The 18,043-nt window shown below is 37.5% G+C and overlaps 1 protein-coding gene across 1 annotated transcript; it reads right to left on the bottom strand.

Moving 5' to 3' along the window:
• Positions 1 to 1,285: 1,285 nt before the first annotated feature.
• Positions 1,286 to 17,764, bottom strand: LOC18096028 (tetrahydroberberine oxidase). The gene is made up of 2 exons (XM_052454087.1): positions 17,629 to 17,764; positions 1,286 to 2,846 (listed from the first exon to the last, which is right to left on the bottom strand). The coding sequence occupies exons 1-2, from the start codon at positions 17,761 to 17,763 to the stop codon at positions 1,386 to 1,388; spliced, it is 1,596 nt and encodes a 531-aa protein (XP_052310047.1). The 5' UTR covers position 17,764; the 3' UTR covers positions 1,286 to 1,385.
• Between the last annotated feature and the right edge of the window lie 279 nt (positions 17,765 to 18,043).

The raw sequence follows: 18,043 nt of genomic DNA, 5'->3' as shown, positions 1-18,043 counted from the left end.
ATGGCTCTCCACTGTTCACATGCTACGTGAACAGTGGAGGCTGGCAGCGAAGGAGAAGAAGGAAGAAAAGAGAGGCAGGGAGCTGACCTGTGGGGGCTGTTGTGGAGGCTCACGGTGGTGCTAGCTGGTGGCGGTGATACTGGCGGCGAAATGGCGGCGGCTCCAGGCGGCGGTCTTTCTCTCTTCTCTCCTATGTTTTTCTTCTCTTTTTCTATATATTTTTTTTTCTGCCCTCTCCCCCTTTCTTGTTTTTTTCTTTGGGTCCTCAGACTTTTTCTCCTTTTTTTCTTTTCCTTCGCTCATCAGAGCATCTCCTCTTCTATTATTTTTTTTGCTCTCTTCCCCTATATTTATAGGCAAAAATAGGGGAAGAGATGGTAGGGGCGGCCACTGTTCAGCCTCCCCAGGACAGTCCAAGGGGTGCGTCCCCTCTGTTTTTCACCGCCCCGTGGTAGGCCATAGGTCAGAGTTTATGCAAGTGGGGTTATGATCGACGTCTTTTTGATGCTTTCGGAGAAAGAGGGAGAAAAAACCAGGGGAGAAAAAAATCTTCTTCTTCCCCTGACTCGCGCGTCCAGGGGAAGAAGAAGACCCACAGTGCCGTTTAAAACGGCACCGTTTCAGGCTTTTTTTTTTATGAACAGTGGATGAAACGACGCTGTTTTTTCTAAAACGCGTCGTTTTATTTAAATGGAAACCGGCACCAAAACGCATCACATTCAAACTCAGGCCTTCAATTTGCGTGCTTTTTTCATTTTGGTCCTTGGTTTCGGATTTCTTCAATTAAGTCCCTAATTGGCCATCAAACTTCAATATTTATGCAATTAAGCTCCTAATTTGACCAAATTAACTCTAAAAAATTATAATTTGACCCCGAAACTTTAATTTCTTCCAATTAAAGGCCAAATTGACTTCAAAATCCTTTATAAATTCAATTAAACCTTCAATAAAATTTAATTGAGTCTATAAACATTTGATTTTGGACTTTTCTTCCTCAAATTGAATTTTCTTTGTCAACAGGGCTCTCATTAGTCAACAAAATACTGTCAAATTTTAATTTTTGTATTTTTAAACCTTCTCAACCAATTTTTAGTCATTTTCTGGACACTTTGGCACCCTCTTCTCACTGCTATTATTTTTTTCGATTTCTTTGTTTTTTTAGTCCGAATATATATTTTTTGATTTCTCGAAGAAAAATTAAATTTGGAGAGTAACCAAAAAATGAATTATGACAACCTTTATTTATTAATTACTAACTAGGCAAATCAATACAACGTGAAATTCTATCAATGTCTAGTCTGACATGAAGAAGACCGCCATATCATTTATTCTCTTTCATTTTTAATTTATTCAACAATAATATGTATAATTTTTCTGATATACTATCACCAAGATGAGAGAGGAGGGATGCTTTGTTCATTTCTAAAGAAATTAGCTGGATCAACTTTTGTCTTCACATGCACCAACCGGTCAAAGTTGTTCTTGAAATATTTGGTACCCCAAATTCTTGCTTGTTTGTAACTTGTGTTGCCTAGGGTGTTCATTCCCAGGTCAAGATCTCTGTAATTGATATATGCTTGTCGTGGATTTTTCGTAACATAAGGAGTCATATAGCTGTAAAGTTTTCTGATCCAGCTTGTATACTTTTGAGATCTCTCACTGTCTTGATCGCCCCAAAAGACTGCATAATGAATTTGGAATAGATTTCCAGCTCTATGTGGAAATGGAATGCTGGTCTCGGAAATTTCGTCCATTTTGCCCCCATAGGCTGTGAATTGCAATTGAGCTACTTGGGCATCCAGTTGGTTAAGCCTTTCCCATATTCCTTCCAAAGCGATTTCAGGTATAGGCTCTGTCACATAGTCTGTTTTTCCTTTAAAAGATCTTGTGGATCCTGGCCTCCTATCAAGCAAAACATCCAAGGATGTATTGCGTGGAAATCTAGCAAAGTAGACAGTAGACTCGATCCAACTCATCTCGATGCAGTCTTCTTTAACCAAACCGAGCTGGGGAAAGCTCTGTTGCATCATTGATAGGAGTCTATCGACTCCATCAAGAAACAAGGAAGTATATACGGCGAGTATTGTTGTCTTTCCTTCCTGAGAAGTGTTAGCTCTCGAAAGGAAAATTCTGGAAAATAGATCTTCGTCAAACTTTCCTATTGCCGACTGCCACTGATGAACGAGTTTTGTTGCATTTTGTTCCAAAGTTCTAGTGACATTGAACACTGTCACAGTTGGTGGAACTGTGACCAATTCCAGTTTCCACGCAACAACAACTCCGAAGGTGTTGCCTCCACCTCCTCGAATGGCCCAAAACAGATCCTCTCCCATCGATGCTCGGTCAAGGATTCTACCTTTAACATCGATTAATTTGACATCAATAATGTGGTCTGCAGCGAGGCCATATTTACGCATCATCATCCCATGTCCTCCTCCACTAATGTGCCCACCGGATCCCACAGTTGGGCAAACACCTGCTGGGAAGGCAAGAGTTCTACTTTTCTCAGCGATTCTGTAGTAAACTTCTCCTAGTGTAGCACCAGTTTGAACCCATGCAATTTTGTTTCCTACATCAACTGCAACTGTTCGCATATTGATCAGATCAATAACCACAAAGGGTAGAACCGAAACATAAGAGAGGCCCTCATAGTCATGGCCACCACTTCGAACTCTAATTTGCAGGCCATGTTTCTGGGAACAAGCAATGGCAGCTTGAATGTGGGCTACATTTAGAGGTGTAACAATAACTAGTGGTTTCGGGGTGGCACTTGTGTTGAACCTGCCGTTTCGTATAGAAAACTGCAAGACAGATGAATATGAGGAGTTGATTGGGGTGTAAATGACCTTAGAAATGGAGTTTGAGTTTTGAGAATGAAGGCATTTAAGAAAATCCTCATGATGATCAGCTGAAGCTACCCATAAAAATGTCAAGAAAGGAAGAAGCAAGAATTGCAACTTTGAAATGCTTAGAGATCCCATGACTATTGTGATTTTTCTGTACAAGCTAGAGGTTTAAGGGGCTTTATAGAACTGATCAAAATCATATTCCCGTTGATGAAAAATGAAAATCATGTGACATTTCAACCAACTTGTATGACAAAATAGGAATTATGGTTTAAATATTTCTTGATGTATTAAGGTTGCTTTCTTTGATTAATTTGGCAGTGCATATTGCTATCATAATTTTAGCCTTTAAATAATTTATTTTTTCATTGTTTATTTTAGAGTAAAAGGATTTATTGACCCTTTACCTAGTCTTTATTTATATCCCTGTGATCACAGTGCAATTATTGCCACCATTCTTCGAAGTGTCATCAGTTCGCATGGATAGAATTTTCTATTCAGTCAAGATGATTTTGATCGCCAAATAGATAATTATTTTTATAAATGAAGGATCCAAGTAATTGCTTTCCAAGTTGAAATGTATACGAAAACGAAAATTCAAATTAATTTAGAAATAGCAAGTTGATGCAGTCGACGTACATAGCTTCTTCTTCTTCATGTTTTCCTTACAATATGATTTAACAGTTAGTTTATGTTCAATTCGAGGATATCCTCCTTGTTAATCAATTTGACAAAATTATATTTATTAGTAAATGTGATTCACCCTGTTGAAAATTATTATGCATTGATGTCATCAAAATCTTATCTTGATCTTGGTATAGATTAATTTATTGTAGGAAAAATCCTATATCAGTTCCTATTTAAACATTAGTTTTCAGTTGAATCCTTTTGGTCTTCAAACTATTATTTTGCGTAATTTAACCTTTTTAAATCTAAATTAGTATCTAATTGCATCTTTTTTTAGAAGAGAGGGTTGAATTGAAAAATAAAAGACTGAAGTGAAAAAGACAGGTGGAATAGATGATGGATTAAAAATTTGTTTTAAAAGTTCATTTTAGTCTTCTATTTTTTTGAGCTATTAGGTAATCAGTTCCTATAATTTTCAAAAATTTAATTTTGATACTTAACTCTATTTTTCTCAATTTTCAGTTTTTTTTTTTTTTTGTATATGGAAGGAAAAAGAGGGAGTCGCTAGATTTCGGTGTAAAAAGAGAAAGTTGATGTTAGTTTAGACTATGTTGTTTTCTTTTACCTTAAAAGTGTATAAAAATAGATCTGAACTAGGAGAGATTTTGTTTTTCAGGTTGATTTTTGGTTTAGGGTTGATTTTTAGCATTTTTTAGGGCTACAAATTGGTTTAATAAGGTTTCTAGGGTGTTTTCTAAATATTTTAGGTAAAAAATTGGTTGAAACAGGTTTATTTCTAAAAAAATCTAGTATCTTGTTTTTTCAGCCTATATGGTTGAGGTGGATGACATGTCGTTTGCAAGATTAATGTTTTTTAAAAATAAAGGCTCTTGAGTAGGCCATTTCTTGATGAGCCAGGTGTTAAGTTTAGCTTACCAAACCCAGCAACGTTTAACTTAATTCTTTTTAAATTTTTTTTTAATTAAAGCTGTATTTTTTAAAATAATTTCTTGGTATATAATTTAATTAATACCCCTTTTCTATGTTTTTTTTTTACTTATTTAACCTCTTTTAGATTGCAATTATTTTTTAATGATATTAAGTATGTTTAATTGTTAAAGAAGCTGGTATTATTTATCTGTGATATTTTTAAAATTTTATATATATTAATTTTTTTAATATTGATTTTTTATAAGATTTTTAAGAAATATTAGATTAGATTAAAAGAAAGAATGAATGAGGGTTTTAATGTGTAATTAAAAGAACTATGTCTCAAGAGTGTAATTAAAGAAAATTGGTGAATTATAAAGGGAATGAATAGTGTTTTTTTATGGTCATAAGTGGCCGGCCAAGTGATTAGAACATGCTCCTCTTCATTGAAGATTCAAATCCTTCGTCCATTCCTCGGAAGCTTGGTTCCGAGCTTGGTTTAGATTTCGCTTTTAGGATAGGTGGCGTGCGTGATGCTACTAGGGAAAAAAAATGTCGCACGTCAAAAAATCAGCGCGGCATCGGTTGGCGATTTTATCGTTGTTCGTTTTGCTTTGGTTCGTCGGAGTCGCCACCTAGTAATTGATTGCGGGCTACTAGGAAACCGGATGTACTGATCTTGTCAGAGATTCATGGGTAAGGGACTGGTTGTGGTTAGGGAAGGTATTAGCACCCCTAACGCACCCTACCTGAGGTAAGCTGCTTCGTGGACTTGATGTGTTTTTTAAAATAAAAATTTTAGCCCAATTCTAAGGCTTCGATAAATCAGTTATTAGTTCCCAAAATATATGTAGATACATGTTCTACATTTTTATGGAAAATACAACATGATTTTTATCTGTCCTTTAGATATTTGAGCATATAAATTAAAATATTTTTTTCTTTTTATTCAATAACATACATAACAAAAAAACAAAACACGCACAACTCTTTTTCTATTATTATTTGTTTTTCTCTTCTCTTTTCTTTTCTTTTTCTTTTTTTCTTTTTCCTCCACATTTACACAAAGTACAAATTATAATAAAAAAAAAACTCAAAATTACACAAATATTACATTAAACAATTTGAAAATTACAAAATGAACCAAACAACCCGGAACAGTATCAGGCCGACTTCTGGAGCTGCCAGAACAGTGGCGGCGCGTGGAACTGGCGCCACTGTCACTGGCGGCGCGTGGATTCACGCGCCGCCGCCGATGAAGGTGGCAGAAACCGGTGGATCGGGAACCTCTTCTTCTTCCCTGTCTCCCTACGCCGGCGGTGAAGGTCACCGTCACCTGCAACAAGGAGAAACAACGCACAACAGCAGTTGATTTTAATTTTTTCTTTTTGGTCCAGATCGGCTTCTCTCCCTTCTCCTTCTTCGACTACACGGCGGGTCAATTTGTTGTGGGTTTCGTCTTCTCCTCTGCTTTGGGTGGCAGGTCTGGCGTTTGGGCGGCGATGGCTGTGCAGCAGCTGGTGGCCGGTTCGGGTCTGCTGGGTTTGTCGGGTGGAGATGGGAATGGCTGTTGACTCTGTGGGTGCTGCCGTGTGTTGGCTGCTGCTGGAGGAAGCTTCGGTGTTGCTGCTGGAGCTGGGTCGGCCAGGAGAAGGTTTTGGTCGGGCGTCTGCTGTGAGCGGCTAGTTTCCTTGGGCACCGCCGTATGGGGGCTGGTGTTGATGGGTCTGTGGGCGCTGGAGGAACGGCTGGAAGAAGGGGACTAGAAAAAAATCAAAAACAGGGGGGGTCCAAGGCTGGCGGCCCTGGTCTGGCTGCAAGATGCAGATGACGAGGAGATGGGGAAAGCTGAGCAGGAGAGTCTTGTGTGCAGCTGGAAGAGGGGAGAGGACCGGCCTCAGAGAAGGAAGATCGGTACCGTGGCCAAGCAAGAAGAAAAATGAAATACCTAGGGGGAGGGGGCGGCGCCCCCCTTTGAAAAAAAATGGGTTTAGGGTTAGGTTTTTTTGTATTTTTTTCTGATGTTTTCCAAAATTATCCCCCCCCCTTTTGTTTGAGTTGTGGACCAGTATTTATAGGTAAAATGTTGCATGGATCTCCAAATTGGTCCCTCAACTTTTTTTCTTTTTTTTTTTTTAATTTGATTTTTCTTAATTTTTTTGTATTTTTTTGAAAACGAGCAATATCAACGTCGACTCAATGAAGAAAATCAATGATTTTAAAAATAACGCGTTAAAAGTTGAATGCGTTCCAAATGTCTTTGAAAATTTAAATTCTTTTGAGACGATGCTAAAAATGCTAAAAACGATGCAAATGTATTAAAAAAAGTATTTTTTGGATTTTCAATGTTTTTCGCTATTTTTGGATTTTTTCTGAAAATTTATCAAAACATGGGTCAAAAATTGGGTAGCAACAAAAAATATAAGAGAAATTCAATAATCAAATCACTACAACATTATCCAGTTTTACCGACGGACTAATTCCGTCGGTGACAACAATGAAATTCGTCGGTGAAAAACATATCGACGGCCTCACCGACGGAACCCGTCCGTCGGTATACCAGTCGTCGGTAACTCCCATTTCCGTCGCTAAGTCTGTGGCAAATAAAAAAAACACCCACCGACGGAACACCGACGGTCTTACAGACGGATACGCTCGCGCCAAAAAAAAGTTTCCCGCGGGAACATTACCGACGGAATAAATCCGTCTGAAATTTAAACGGTAATTATCGAGGACATTACCGACGGAATTTCCGTCGGTAATTATGGCATGGCTGGTAATTGTGTTGCAACTCTCTGTGAAATACCGATGGATATTATCCGTCGGTAATGCCGTCGGCATTTAATCATCGACGGATAATATCCGTCGGTGATGCCGTCGGTAATAATGGCATGGCTGGTAATTGTTCGGCAACTCTCTGTTAAATACCGACGGATATTATCCGTCGGTAGGTATTTAAAATATATATAAAAAATAATTTATTAATTATAAAAAACCTTAATAAACAAATAAAAATGGATTAAACATTAAAAATATAAAAGTAATGTTAAATAATATTCATTACAAATTTAATGATTTTAAAAAACAAAATTAAACTAAAATAGTGGCGGAGCTGGAGGAGGAGGCGGAGGAGGAGGAGGCTGGTTGTTCCCGGGACCATACGGCCAAAAAGAAGCTGCACAAATATCGTCACCCATCTTTGATCTCATCTCCATGACTATTTGACGGAGCTCATCATAATTCGTCGAGAGTTGTTGATATTGTTGTTTCAACGCAATGAACTCCTCAGACTGGGTGTTCGATACTGATGGAGAGCTTCCAACAGTTGAGACACTACGATCCCGCCTCCATCCACAAATCTGGATCGAAATCTGGATGGGTCGACGGATTGTCCCCATATCTCTCCCTCAACCGGCTATTATAGGTCTCCTGAAAATTCCATCGGTAAAAAAATCATCAAATGCAATTCAAGATGCAATTCAAGAAAATAATAACTTACAAAATAAAATGAATGAACGAACATACCACGAAGTGCTGAGCACGGTTGTCCACGAACTGCTGCACCCCCTTTTGGCGGTCTTGACTCCGCACATGCGTCTCTACAAACAGCTCCATTGGACTCGGTTCACGTCCAAGAGACGCAGCCTGTAAGGAAAAAATAGGTTGAAAGTTAAATATATTATAAGAAACGACAAATTAATTAACGATATAATTCATTAAAATTAATCTTACCATCCGCTTTGCATGTGCGCTGAATGGGACGGATCCGCCAGTGTGCGTGGTCATCGAACCATGAATTTGCCGGTTCCGGTTGTCGGCGCCGGACTGTGAGCGCCGTGAGAACCGCTCTGAGGTCACGTGCTCAATATATGCCGTCCATATTTCCCCCGAGATGAATGGTGGTTTGAATTCTTGCCAAACCGCCACCTGATTCCATCCTTCAAGACCATTATCCCTCGCATGTCTTTTTGATTTTTTTTGGGTGTCATACCAAAAATCACGCAACCTACTTCCATAGTAACAAATTAGAATTTAAAACATAAAATTATAAAACAAAAATAAATATTATTTTTGATGTTACCTAGTTGCCGCCTGATTCTCCCATACCCTCCTCACAACATTGTTGTCCGCCCTATCCCACTCAAATTTGTTCTGTGTATATAAATAATTCATATAAAATAAAAATAGTACAAGATATAAAATTATAAAAATCATTTATAAAAAATAAACTGGAAATTAAAAATTAACACCGACTTGAAATCGCTTAAACCATGCATCGATATTAGGTTTCCACTCAGGATGTTTGGAAACCTGGCTCCATTGAAACAATGGAATCTCCATCGACGATTTAAACGCCAATGTTATAGTCCTTGCAGCCTCAATGTTTGTGAACCTGAAATTAAATAAAAGTAGTAATATTAATTAGTTGTTCATAAATTATGTTATAAGTATATATAAAAAAAAAACTAAAACCTAAACAAACTTACATTGAGAGGTCATCCTTCCATTGTGCCCGGTACTTGCTGGTGAATTGACCCCGCTGTGAAGGCACACCGCTTCTGCGCTGTGAAACCGCGCTAGAAGAGGTAGCATCACAAGTTGGCGTAGATTCCTCGCCGTGATCAGCACCTAAGGATACATCCTCCTCGCTGCTAGAAGAACTAGCTGCAACCGTCTTCTGACGACGTGCTGTAGATTTCATTCTACGCATCTACACAAATGTATACGAATAATTACATAATTAACTTCGATTATTTAAAAAAAAAATTCGACAGAGTCTCCCCTGTACTGGGGGGTCCCAAGTTGTCAACAAAATCATATTACACTTCCAATTTTATTTCACATCCCGATCCAATCATCCTGGATCTCAACCCAACTCATCATCATCAACACAACATTTTATTCAATAACATCATATAGAATTTCAACTATGAACATTCATTGTTAAATTGGTACTTAGAGTTACAAACATTAGATTAAAGTTATACATTCAAATTTACGGATTAATGTTACATTTTTAACATAAATTCAACAATAACAATTATAGCAATACAAACAATAATATCATAAATTAAGATAAACTAATTAAATGTAATTCTATATATATAAATTAACATTTTTAACATAAATTCAACAATAACAATTATATATATAAATTAACATTTTTAACATAAATACAACAATAACAATTATAGCAATACAAACAATAATATCATAAAATTAATAAATAAAATTAAAAAACTAAAAAACACTACACAACACACAACATAAACACAAAACAAACAATACACAAAACTAAAAAACACTATATCAATTCAAAATAAATTTGGGAATAAAAAATGTTTACCTTAATAATGTGTTGAATTTAAGATTTTATCTACAAACAATACACAAAACAAAGAACACCAAAAAAAATAATCATAATTAAAATAAACAAAATACAAAGATAAAGAAAAAAAATACATACCTTTTAAAACTACCACCAAAACAATAAAATCCTTCTAAAAGCTAAATATAAACGAGAGAAGAAGAGAAAGGGAGAAGAGAAAGGGAGAAGAGGAGAAGAGAAAGGGAGAAGAGGAGAAAATGAACAAAGTGGGGAGAATGGGCGGTATATAAAGCAATTTTTCCGACGGAATTACCGACGGAAATTAATTGTTGTTGGTGGAATTAAATTCCGTCGGAAATTAATTGAAATGCGCACCAAAAAGTTCAAAAATCCAGCCAAACTTTTCGATCCGTCGGCAACTCCGTCAGAAATTTCGTCGGTAATCGTGCAGACGGACACGTGTCAGACATGCGTGCGCCGTCGGTGATGCCGTCTGTATTTTACGTCGGAACTTCCGTCGGTAATAGTGCAGACGGACACGTGTCAGACATGCGTAAGCCGTCGGTGAGTCCGTCTGTAAGGGATGTCGGCAATGTCGTCGGTATCCGTGCAGACGGACACGTGTCAGACATGCGTGCGACAATCCATCGGTGATTCCGTCGGTATTAGATGTCAGTAAAGCCGTTGGAAATCCGTCGGTGAATATGGCAAAATCCCGTAAATATTTTGCAACTCTCTGTGAAATACCGACGGGTTATATTCCGTCAGTATACCCGTCGGTGAAACGGTAAAATTTTCTTATTTTTTTTATGTAACCCTGTCAAAAAATCTTGAATTGTAATCTTACAGCACACACAACACAATAACAAAGGCTGACCCTTAAAGAAGAATAAATATTTCATGTTTCAAATTATTACATTATAAAATAAGGCTTTATAACATGTTTAGTTAGTCGGAATTTTCATCTTCGTCCTCTATTGAATTGTTATCATCAGCTTCATCGCACTCTTCAATTTCGTTATCATCTTCTTCAACAACATTCGTTTTTCCACTAGTAGAGCTCAGAACAACATTCAACTCCTCTGCGTCAACATCAACAAGACTATCGTTGAAAACACGAAAATTCGAATTTTCTTCTAAGTCAATCGACGGAGCAACTCGGTATGGTTCAACCAACTCACTAGCTTGAAAGACTTCATCTATCACACTTGTGTCTTCGTTCTCATCTTGAACAACCTCGACACGACCCTTGGGTTTTGTTTTTAAAACGGATAACCAATCAACTCTTGATCGGTCCTTTCTAAAGGAAGGGGTGTATGTGTAATAAACTTGTTGGCATTGCTTTGCGAAAACAAAGACGTCATTTACGTTGCGGTGTCTAGCTTTTGAGTTGATTTCAACGAGACTATAGTGAGGATCTACTCTGATTCCTCTGTCAGTTGTGTCATACCAATAGCATTTGAATAAAACACTCTATTTTGCTCGCTATGATATTGCAGTTCGATGACCTCTTCCAATCTACCGTAGTAGTCAACTTCAAACTCACTAGAAGTCGATCCCTTAATACAAACACCGCTGTTGTATGTCTTTCTTCCATGCCCGTATTCTTCAGTATGAAAGACATATGCATTGACAAAATATCCATTATAGCACTTGACTTTTCTTTCAGGGCCCAGGCATAGTAAAGACAGTGAAATAGCAGCACTACCTCCCATTTGATAAACCTAGCTTGTAAATTAAATACAACAATAATCAATAAACGAATATTATGTAACATTGACTACAATTAATTACATTGCAAGAGATAATGAGTTTGTGATAGGACTTACATGTGTTCTAAACCATGTGGCAAATTGTTCATCTTGTAATTGAAAGATCTGGGATTCGGTCAGCTGTGAGTTATTGGACAGTAAGTATCGTCGATGTTGCCTGCAAGGTTGTTCCAAATTATATGAGTGTATGGTATCACAAAACATAAATAGTACACTCTTGACAAAGTTTAAGTCGAACATCTACTTACTTAATAAAAGGTCTCAGCTCATCACAGTTAAATAGGACATAATTGTGTGCTTGTCTGAACTCTATTTCAGACAAATATCTTCCCCTCACGACATTTTTAGGTGTGGGTTGTCCAGGATTGGAGAATATTGACAAGTTCCCACTTGAATGCACTTCACCACCATCATCATGCCGTGGAACACGGTTTATCCTCGTTCTCAAATGAGGTTCGAAATAGTATGAGATAAATGTTGAGATCTCCTCAACAATATACGCCTCACATATTGACGCCTCAACATGCGCCTTGTTCTTAATCTTTTTTTTAAGATTGAACAAGTACCTGCATACATATATATATATATATATATATATATATATATATATATGTATTAATAAAAAATTATCAATTAAAAACATTAAAATAAAAATAAAAACATTTAATTATAAATGTCATAGCAACTGTAATATCTAACCTCTCGAATGGATACATCCATCTGTACTGGACCGGTCCTCCAACTTTTACCTCAAACAGTAAATGTACGGGTATATGCTCCATTGAGTCAAAAAATGATAGAGGGAATATCATCTCAAGTTTGCATATTGTCTCGACGATATTCTTTTCAAGCCTTTCAATGTGATCAACATTCAACTTGCTGGAGCATATGTCTCTGAAGATATGACTAATCTCCGTTAGTGCATCCCATATCCCCTTTGGCAACAAACCACGAAAAGCTAATGGGATGAGTGTTTGCATAAACACATGGCAGTCATGACTCTTCATTCCATATAATCTGCATTCCTCCGTATTAACCAGCATTGATATGTTCGAGTCATGTCCATCGGGAAAACGCAGACTCTTAAGCCATTTGTAGACTAGTAGTTGTGCGTTTTTCTCTAGCACGAAGCTTGCTCTTGGTTTTGCGACCCGTGACCCATCACAAACCAACTCCATATTTTTACGGTTACAGAACAGCGCTACATCCAATCTAGCCTTGATGTTGTCCTTTGTCTTCCCCTTCACATCCATGACGGTGTTGAAAATGTTCTCAAACACGTTCTTTTCAATGTGCATGACGTCAAGGTTATGACGGAGAAGATTGGTCTTCCAATAAGGAAGCTCCCAAAATATACTTCGCTTCACCCAATTATGGGTCAAACCAAAACCAGGAAACTTCTGCTTACCTGATTGGAGACCAAACACGATTTCACGGTACTCTGACACAACATCAAACAATTCTTCACCGGAAAGACGTGGGGGTGCAACATCATTTTCAACTCTGCCAACAAAGAAATCCTTTATGTTCTTTCTGTACCTGTGGTTATGTGGCAAGAAACGACAATGACAGTCAAAAAAAGAAGCTTTATCCCCGTTTGTTAGCGTGAATGCCTTGTTGTTCTCTATACAGTATGGACATGCTAGCTTTCCATGCGTGCTCCAACCAGAAACCATTCCATAAGCTGGGAAATCATTGATAATCCACATCAAAGCCGCTCTCATAACAAAATTTTATTTCCTCGAGATGTCATAAGTCAAAGCTCCAGAGGACCACAACTGCGTCAACTCATCAATCAACGGACGAAGACAAACATCTATATTCCGCCCCGGACTGCTCGGACCTGGTATGACCATAGATAAAAACATGAACTCCGGCCTCATACACATCCCCGGTGGCAAGTTATAAACCGTCAGTATGACCGGCCAACAAGAATAAGGAGCAGCAAATGACCCGAATGGGTTGAATCTGTCTGTACACAACCCAAGACGCACGTTCCTTGATTCAGCTGAAAAGTGAGGATGCATACTGTTAAAGTGTTTCCAGGCTTCACCGTCAGAAGGATGAACCATCACTCCATCAACCGCATGGTGTGATTGGTGCCATGTCATGTGCTCAGCAGTCCTTGGTGACATGAATAACCTCTGCAGTCTAGGTGTGATTGGGAAGTATCTAAGTTTTTTATATGCCACGAGAGTCTTCCCTCTACCAGTTCTGGGTTTGTAACGGGAATGCCCGCATGTCATGCACTCGGTCATCTCAGCATTTTCAAGGTAGTATAACATGCAGAAGTTAGGGCATATATCAATTTTCTGGTATCCTAAACCGAGGGGTTTCATCATGGACTTGGCAGCATAGAAGTTCTCTTTCAGCTTGTTCCCTTCAGGTAAAATGCTTCTCGCCCATTCAATAATCTTGTCATAACCGGCCTCACTCAACCCGTGATCTGACTTGATGGTGAACACCTGTGCTACGGCTGATAATTTACTATGGTTCGTGCAGCCATCCCATAATGGTTCGTCAGAATCTCTCAACAGATCAAAAAACCTTGCTGCATCTGCATTAGGTTCTTCTTCTACGATTGGACATTCCCTGACATTACCTTCACTCATTCTCATTGCATCCATAACCATATTCCTGTAAGGATTACTGTTCTCATTTCCAACTTCATGCATGTTGCTAGCACTAGAAGTTGACCCAACCACCTGTTCTTCCATGCTCTCATCAGGAACAAATTGTTCTCCGTGAGCATACCAACACAGGTAATCTTCCATGAACCCTTTGGTTAGAAGATGCATCGTTACAACATCTTGATGCAGAAACTTTAAATTTTTACACTTCCTGTATGGACACCTAATACCGCCATCAGTAAAATTCCTCGGAATAGATGTTGCGAAATTAATAAAACCCTGGACACCGTTACAATAATCCATCCTCCGCAATCCTTGGGGTGAGTCCCGATACATCCATGAACGATATTGAACCTCTATAAAACATAACAAAAATATTGGTTTTCCCCGACATTATCCAACAAACTAAAACAACACTTATGTTAAATATTCATTATCAATTATCAACTATCAACGTTCATACATACAAATTTATACATATATAAATTTACAGAAATCACAACTTCGAAATATAATTGATAACAATTAAACAAGACTCGTTAAACAAGCTATTAATTATTTATTTCATCACAACGACACATTTAATTCGGTGTAATTCAAACAAAATTTCAACAATTTACAAACAAATATAATTTGACAAAATCTAAAACAAACTATAACAACTACAAAATTGATTTTCAACAAATTTGACGTCACCACGCCGTTGCATATTTCCAGACAAACTGTATACCCCGTCGGCGAAACCTTCGGTATATACCGACAGAATATTTTCGTCGGTATATACCGACGGTTTCGCCGACGGGTTTATTCCGTCGGTATATACCGACAGATTTTGAGACGGAATTATTTCCGTCGGTATATATTACCGACGGAAAAATTCCGTCGGTAATTCCATTGGTTTTCTCCGGTTTTCTGGTAGTGAATTAAATTTGAATTAATATGATAATATGATAAAAATATAAGGAAAAAAAATAAAAATAAAAAACAATGTCGAACGAAAATATTGAAAAAAAAAAATTTTAAGCCACGTTAACTTTTTAAATCGTGACGCGAATTATCAATGTAAATAACAAAACATAACCGAGATAAAAATAATGATCAAATCTGAAATATTAAAACATAATAAAAAAATTGAACATGCATAATTTTTCAACGTCTTTTTTTACACAAAAAATTAATAGATGTAAATTGAAAAACTTGGCATTAATTAAAAAATATATTTTAAAAAATGAAGTCAAATGCTACTAAGTTTGGTAAGTTAGACCTAACGCCTAACCTATCAAGCAATGGCTTGTGTGTGGGCTTTTAGTTTTTAAAAACATTAATAGGGCGAATGACATGTCATCCACCTCAACCATTTATATATATAAAAAAAGCGTTGTTTGGGAAGCTCTAGAATCTGGTCATTGTGGTGGTTGGAAAAACAGGGTACTGAAGTTTTTTAGAAATAAATCCATTTCAACTTATTTTTTACCCAAAATACTTAGAAAACACTCTAGAAACCTTGTTTAGCCAATCCATGACCCTCAAAAATGCTAAAAATCAACCCTAAACCAATGTAGTTTTTTATTTTTATTTTGTTGTCTCATATTTTTATCATTTTATTAAATTAATCACAATTTAATTTGATTATTGATTTTTTCTTACTTTTTTAAAAACATAAAAGTCCCTTTAACTATTTTTTCCCCGGTTAAAATAATATTAATTCAGCTTGTAATATCACGCAGGCCACCAATCTAGTCGATGCTAAAAGCGAAATCTAAACTAAGCCAACAACCAAGCTTCCGAGGAATGGACGAAGGATTTGAAATCTTCAATGAAGAGGCAACACAAGTACAAAGTAATCTTAATCTATATATATATATATATATATATTAAGTGATTTATCTTTATTAGGGTATGCTGTAATCTTAACGTCACATGGCACGTACAACCCAATACAACATTAAATTTTATGCATAAAATAACCAAATATTTAATTTATTACCACTCATATTTTCTATATAACTATACTCAGTAATCTTCTATCACCAAGATGATAAAGGAGGAATGCTTTGTTCATTTCTAAAGAAATTAGCTGGATCAACTGCCGTCTTGACTCGCACCAACCTGTCGAAGTTGTTCTTGAAATATTTGGTACCCCAAATGCTAGCTTGTCTGTAACTTGTGTTGCCTAGGTTGTTCACTCCTAGGTCAAGATCTCTATAGTTGACATATGCTTGTCTGGGATTTTTTGAAACATAAGGCGCCATGTAGCTGTAAAGCCTTCTGATCCAACTTATATATTTTGCATATGCCTCAATGCCTTCTTCATCCCAAGAGATTGCATAATGAATTTGGTATAGAGTTCCGGCTCTATGAGGAAATGGAGTGCTGGATTCTGCAATTTCGTTCATCTTTCCTCCATAGGCAGTGAATTGCAATTCAGCCGATTCGGCATCGACTTGGTCAAGCCTTTCCCATATTCCTTCCAATGCAGTTTTAGGTATAGGTTCCTTAACAAAGTCAGTTTTTCCTTTGAAAAAGATTGTGGATCGAGGACTCCTATTAAGCAACACTTCCAAGGATGTATTACGAGGAAATTGAGCAAAGTAGACTGTAGACTCGATCCAACTCATTTCAATGCAATCCTCTCTCACCAAACCAAGCTCGGGAAAGCTCTCTTGCATATAAGAAAGAAGCCTATCTACCCCGCCAAGAAACAAAGAAGTGAATGCAGCTTGTATCATTGGCTTTCCTTCTTGAGTAGAGTTAGCTGATCTCCATATGAAAATTCTTGAGAATAAATCTTCGTCGAACTTTTCTATTGCGTATTGCCATTGATGAATGAGTTTTGTTGCATCTTCTTTCATTAATGTTCTTGTGACATTGAAGACAGTTACAGAAGCTGGAATTGGAACCAATTCTAGTTTCCAAGCAACAACTACTCCAAAGGTATTTCCTCCACCGCCTCGAATAGCCCAAAAGAGATCTTCTCCCATTGATGCTCTATCAAGGATTCTACCCTTGACATCGATTAATTGTGCATCAATAATATGATCGACAGCGAGGCCATATTTACGCATGATCATGCCAGTTCCTCCTCCGCTAATGTGACCACCAACTCCCACTGTAGGGCAAACACCCGCTGGGAAGGCAAGAGTTCTACTTTTCTCGGCAATTCTATAGTAAACTTCGCCTAAAGTAGCCCCACCTTGAACCCATGCAGTTTTATTTGCTACATCAACAGTAACTGTTCGCATATTGATTAGATCAACAACCACGAAGGGTATAACAGCAACATAAGAGAGACCCTCATAGTCATGGCCACCACTGCGGACTCTAATTTGCAGGCCATGTTTCTGGGAACAAGTAATGGCCGCTTGAATGTGGGCTACATTTAGAGGTGTAACAATAACTAGTGGTTTCGGGGTGGCACTTGTGTTGAACCTGCCGTTTCGTATAGAAAACTGCAAGACAGATGAATATGAGGAGTTGATTGGGGTGTAAATGACCTTAGAAATGGCGTTAGAGTTTTGATAATGAAGGCATTGAAGAAAATCCTCATGACGATCAGCTGAAGCTACCCATGAGAATGAAAACAGAAAGAGAAACAGGAATGGGAACATTGAAGAGCTTAGAGAGTTCATGATTCTTAATGTTTTGTGCATATAGAAAGATGCAAGAGACTCCCTTATTTATATAGTTCTGAAGGGTGCTTGTTTATGAGGATTTTGTTCCGTATTAATCTAGAAGATGATGACAATTCAACCATGATCTGGATTACACAGCTGAGGAACATCGACAAATGGGAACGTCAAAATTTCCAAACGAGGATCGTAGCCAACTTGTTCTACAAGGCAAGAAGTTGACAATTTATGGTAGCAATTCCTGGGGTGTTAGCTTTGTTCATATTTTCTTGTTCTGTTA

This window comes from Populus trichocarpa, chromosome 1 (assembly GCF_000002775.5).
Source record: "Populus trichocarpa isolate Nisqually-1 chromosome 1, P.trichocarpa_v4.1, whole genome shotgun sequence".
In the NCBI taxonomy this organism is placed as follows: Eukaryota; Viridiplantae; Streptophyta; class Magnoliopsida; order Malpighiales; family Salicaceae; genus Populus; species Populus trichocarpa.
This window is presented reverse-complemented; position numbering and strand designations above follow the sequence as displayed.

What these genes read in the sequence shown, in the direction of transcription:
- LOC18096028 (XM_052454087.1), bottom strand. Translation starts at nt 17,763, where the DNA reads ATGAACTCTCTAAGCTCTTCAATGTTCCCATTCCTGTTTCTCTTTCTG. An exon ending in ACTCTAACGCCATTTCTAAG is followed by an intron (nt 2,847 to 17,628) that starts GTCATTTACACC and finishes TCCATTTCTAAG; the next exon opens with GTCATTTACACCCCAATCAA.